The sequence below is a fragment of the Brassica napus genome, chromosome C4 (genome assembly GCF_020379485.1).
Source record: "Brassica napus cultivar Da-Ae chromosome C4, Da-Ae, whole genome shotgun sequence".
Taxonomy (NCBI): domain Eukaryota; kingdom Viridiplantae; phylum Streptophyta; class Magnoliopsida; order Brassicales; family Brassicaceae; genus Brassica; species Brassica napus.
This window is the reverse complement of record NC_063447.1, coordinates 29,771,696-29,777,463: the sequence shown is the minus strand read 5'-3', so window position 1 is coordinate 29,777,463 and position 5,768 is coordinate 29,771,696. Positions and strand designations below refer to the sequence as shown.

The 5,768-nt window shown below is 30.7% G+C and overlaps 1 protein-coding gene across 1 annotated transcript; it reads right to left on the bottom strand.

The window, feature by feature from the left end:
• Positions 1 to 3,200: 3,200 nt before the first annotated feature.
• LOC106394392 (brassinosteroid-responsive RING protein 1-like) lies at positions 3,201 to 4,069 on the bottom strand. The gene has a single exon (XM_013834966.3). It carries the CDS (start codon positions 3,952 to 3,954, stop codon positions 3,340 to 3,342), a length of 615 nt encoding a protein of 204 aa, XP_013690420.2. The 5' UTR covers positions 3,955 to 4,069; the 3' UTR covers positions 3,201 to 3,339.
• Positions 4,070 to 5,768: the final 1,699 nt, after the last annotated feature.

The following is a 5,768-nucleotide window of genomic DNA, read 5'->3' as shown; positions in this document are numbered from 1 at the left end:
AAAACATCTGGATTTGATGGTATTTTCGAAAGGGCCCAAACTTGAACAGCTGGAGGGCATTCAAAAAACACATGGTTTATAGATTCCTCGGGAGCTCCACATCGTACACAACCAATATCCCCTTGCATTCCTCTTGCATGTAAATTTTTCCGAACCGCTATGCACCCTGTCACCAATTGCCATAAGAAATGTTTTAGCTTTGGTGGACACCTTATTTTCCAGCAGTAAGCCTTCAAGACATCAACCGTTGGCCCAATCAGTAAAGGTGGCCTTTCTCTGTCAGGATAAATCCGTTCCACTTGATATCCTGATTTAACCGAATATTTACCATTTTTCGTAAAGTGCCATCCATCTTTATCCACCTGTTGAATCCTACTTAGTGGGATACTTTCTATTAGTTTTGCATCCTGAGGATCCACCAAAGTCCGAATTGCCCCTAAATTCCATGTTCGCGAGGTAGAGTCAATGAGAGACTCTACTGTAAGGTCCGGGTATAAATTGTGTTGATTTTTATTTGCTGGTCTCGGGCGAGTGGTTGGGAGCCATGGATCATTCCATACAGATATGGAAGACCCTGATCCCACCCTTTTGATTAGTCCTTTGCTAACCAGAGATCTAGCAGAAACAATACTCCGCCAGCCGTATGACGGGGCATATGAACGAATCGGTTCCAAGGGTGAAGCATTCCTAAAATACCGACCTTTGAAAACTCGAGAAAATAAGGTATTTGGTTAAACGACTTTAAATTACAAAAAATGTAAGTTTTCCTTAAGTATACGACTAAAAACATTAAAATGACATGTATCAATTCAATGGTTGATTTGAAAGCTTTCAAAACCATATGGAAGATAAAAGTCAAAATAATTCAATTGTGAAAATAATACTGTTCACTTTTTTCAAGAATGTGTTCGCTGGAAAAAATAAGATTTTTATGTCATAATTTGTTTAATGTCCACTAGAGAAAATTATATTAACCTAAAATATAAGAAGTGTGTATTCTTTCCTTAAATAAAAGCTACAGAATTACCTAATATGATTTACATATATACGACAATTAATGATTATGAATAATAAAGATTTGATAACAATTTTTGCATCATTCTTCATTTTTGTTTAATTTTATATTATTAAAAAAATAAACAATCACATTAACCATATTTTTCTTATATGTTATATTTTGAATTTTTTAAAATGACTTTAAATTACAAAAATGAGGAAACCTTATATGTTATTTTTTTTAATACAAAAATGAGGACGCCTTATATGTTAGATTTTTTCTTATATGTTATATTTTGAATTTTTTAAAACAACTTTAAATTACAAAAATGTAAGTTTTCCTTAAGTATACGAATAAAAACATTAAAATGACATGTATCAGTTCGATGGTTGATTTGAAAGCTTTCAAAACCATATGTAAGTTAAAAGTTAAAATAATTCAACTGTGAAAACAATACTATTCACTTCTTCAAAATTGTGTTCGAGGAAAAAAAATAAGGTTTTTATGTCATAATTTGTTTAATGTCCACTAGAGAACATTATATTAACCTAAAATATAAGAAGTGTGTATTCGTTCCCTAAAAAAGCTACGAAATTACCTAATATGATTTACATATATATGGCAATTAATGATTATGAATAATAAACATTTGATAACAATTTTTGCATCCTTCTTCATTTTGTTTAATTTTATATTATTAAAAAATATACAATCACGTTAACCATATAATAAAAAATTATATATTTTCTTATATGTTATATTTTGAATTTTTTAAAATGACTTTAAATTACAAAAATGAGGAAACCTTATATGTTTTTTTTTAAACGACTTTTAAAATACAAAAATGAGGACACCTTATATGTTAGATTTTTCTTATATGTTAGATTTTTTCTTAGATGTTATATTTTGAATTTTTTAAAACAATTTTAAATTACAAAAATGTAAGTTTTCCTTAAGTATACGACTAAGAACATTAAAATGACATGTATCAATTCGATGGTTGATTTGAAAGCTTTCAAAACCATATGGAAGATAAAAGTCAAAATAATTCAACTGTGAAAACAATACTGTTCACTTTTTTCAAGAATGTGTTCGATGGAAAAAGTAAGGTTTTTATGTCATAATTTGTTTAATGTCCAATCCGATCAACCTATGATATATTAATTATAGTTTTGTTCCATTATTTTTAATAAAAATTGATCCGATCTATCAGAAAGAAATTATATAATAACAACAAAAAATATTTTATATATATAAATACAATGATCACATATATAAAAAAAATATCGATAATATATACAAATAAACTCAGCTTCTTATCCTAGTTCAATTAACTATTACGTTTGAAATTGACTGATGGATTTGCAGACCAAGCATGTTACCAGATTCTGACTTCACGCATTACCACGATCCACTGAATTTAGATCCGTTTGGTTAAATCTAAAGATAAGTTTTTAAATACTTCATCTGTTCCTGAAAGTAAGATTTTCTAGAGTATGCACGCTTATTAAGAATTTAATAAATGTTTATAATTTAATTTATTTTTTACTTTCTTATACGCTTTCCAATAACTTTTCACCAATAAAATTTAATCAATTCAAATATTCTCAATTAATGTTCTTCAAAAGTATAAAAAAAATACCTTAACAATATAGAAAATCTATCTGTGGAATAAGAAAAAAATTTAAAACATTTTACTTTCAGGAAGGAACGGAGGTAGTATTTATTACCATAATTTACAGATGTGGTCAATGGTCAGAGAGACAAGTACTGACAAGATCTTAACTACTCCCGGTTAAAAAGTTATTAATGTATTGATAACTCTCAGAATTAATTAAAACAGCATGAGTTACTATAAATAGAAATTTAAGGTCATAACTTTCAATCTGCAAATACATGCTGGGTTAACACAAAATAGAGAGTCGATGGACTAAAATCGAGAGTTAAATCATTTATTCAGCTCCAACTTGTTTAGTTTGGATTCAATTTTTTTTTTGTATTCTTAGCATTTTAATCCAGTTTGAGTTTGCTTCGCATATGTTTATCTCTAAATGGATAACTCAAACACATATTTTCAATTTGATGTTAAAAAAAAAAAAACACATATTTTCAATTTAAAATTCCAAAAAGTACTTTGTTGCACTGAGATTGGAGACTAATCATCTCTTTAATTTTAGAAAGCAAACAATCTACTACTCTTGTGTTATTTTTCGTAACGTTTATTGCTCATCTGATTCATATGTATATACACACACATAAAAGCGTGGCAAATCTAATGTTAGCAAGGGTGAAAAACGCAAAATTAAAAGTACAGTGGTGAAAAGACACAAAAGAAGCTATCTCTATAGTTCCGTCACGGGACAGAACTCACTGTGGAAGTCATGAACACCAGAAGCAGCCCATAGCCGTTGATTAAACTCTTCTTGCATCTCATCTGGAACAAACGGCTTTCTGCAAAGAGGACACGTCTTCTGGTCGTGATCCATCCAACGGTCGAGACAGCTCCGGTGGAATATATGTCTGCAGTTTCTCAGCCGTCGGATCTCTTGCTCTCCTTCGAACTCGTAGAGGCAGACGGCGCAGCTCTCCGGCAGATCTTCGCCGTAGGAGCTCGTTACGGCCTCTTCGAACTTGATAACGGGTAAGATCTCGCGGATGAGTAAGGCGGAGAAGGGGGAGGGGAGTTCGGGTATTCGGGCCGGGTAAGATGTGTAGTCGGGCCAGGTTTGATCCGTTTCGAGGAAGTCGGAGAGGCCCAAGAAGCGGAAGAGGGAGAAGACGACGGTTCTGATGAAACTGAGTATGGAAAGTGTTTGTACAAAGAGCTTCGGGAGAAACACCTCTGTGTAGCCTACGGGAAAGCCCATCGGAGCTAGGGTTTGTAGAGAGATAGTGTGTGTGAGCTGTGATTTATAAAAGTTGGGTTTTTTTAATAATATATACAAAGAGAGTTTCATTTATAGGGTACGTGAAAGGAAGAAGAAGATGCCAGTGTAATATAAGATACGGTCTTTTAGCTTTTAAATAAAAAAACTAATAAATATCTCTTATATTTTTTATTTAAGAGACGTCTCTTAGCCCGTATCTTATATTACGATAAAAGCATCTCCAACCAATCTCTATAATAGAGATCTCTAAAATAGAGGAAAAAATAGAGATGGTGTTTTTGCTCCAATGTGTTCTTTTATAATAGAGGAATGCTATATTTACATATATAGGAAAAAAAATAGGATTCCTCTATCTATGGAGGTAAATATAACATTTTTCTATTATAAAGGAACACATTGAAGCAAAAACACCATCTCTATTTTTTTTTTCTATTTGAGAGATTTCTATTATAGAGGTGGGTTGGAGATGGTCTAAGAGACCCAACGTAAGAGACGTACAATAAACATGCTCTAAGAAGGTGGGTCTCTTAAGATACCTACAATAAACATGCTTAAGGTACGAGAATCGTTCAAACGACGCCGTGTCGTGTAGTTAACTGGCTGTGACGTTATTACGTGAACTTCCCAATTAAGATGGGAACCCAATGGTCTATGACTATGGTTCAAAGCTGAGATCTATAGATTTTAAAATAATTATTATAACTAAATCTTTATTATTATATATATATATTATAATTAGTCTGGAAGCTGATATATACGCATTAACTATAAACTTTTTAGACATATGCAAATATTTTATTTCGTTTAGTTCAAAATCAGTTTAATTGACATGTATTTCTATCACTAAAAAAAATTAATCATGGACGTAGTGAAATAAAACATTAATTATATATATATAAAATTTTATAAGTATATATATACTTAAATACTTAAATTTTAAACTAAATATTAAAAAATTGTTTTTGGTTTTTCAAAATTTCAATACCGGCCATCATCATCAACATTAATGAATATTGTTATTCGCTGCGTGCGTCTTTACGCCATCACCCTGTCTTGAAATATAAACATCTGCAAGTTGCACGACGATCGGCTCACGTGGTGCGTGCGGTTGTTAGGAGATATTGATGTGGATAGGGAACTGCTCCTATAATTTATTTATAACGAATTGCATTGTATTTTTTTTGGTATTATTCGTTGTACATGTTACTACCATATAACACGTGAAAATTTAGTCTACGCAATAGAACGATTGGGGTACATTTCTACATTAAAATAAAGTAATAAGTAATCGTTATATATCTTTGAAAACAAATTATGGTAATTTGATTGGTTACTAATCTAGTGGAATAAAATCGAAAGGCTGGCTTCGTTACGTGAAAATCACGTCGAAAGAGTTCTGTCTAATGCATATATATAGTCTCTGTTAGCATTTACATAAAACTTTCCTTTTCTTTTTCGTGTTCCTTTCAGTCTTTATTTACTTGATAACAAAGAATGGAATAAATAAATAATTCAAATTATTTGTAATTACATCGACTATCAGATTCTTTTATTTGTTTCATTAAGTTCGCAGACTTGTAAGAAAAGTCATTTTACAAAGAATATATGTTTAAAAACCTTTTGTGATTTAGATCAACATATTAGAGAGTCCTTTATTTCTATAAATATTTTTTTTTGTTCGTAAATTGTTATAGGCATGTTCCATTTTTATTAGTTGTATTGAATACGTATACATAACCATCAAAATGTTGTTATATATATGTAGCTGTTTATATAAATCATTTTGAAAAATTATGATAATATGATATGAGATCAAGTCAAAAACTTTATTGATATTAAATTCATTGGTTATAAAAGAATAAAAGGCATTAGGGCATAGTTAA

Coding starts and splice junctions, on each gene's coding strand:
- LOC106394392 (XM_013834966.3), bottom strand. CDS start 3,954: ATGAAACTCTCTTTGTATATATTATTAAAAAAACCCAACTTTTATAAA.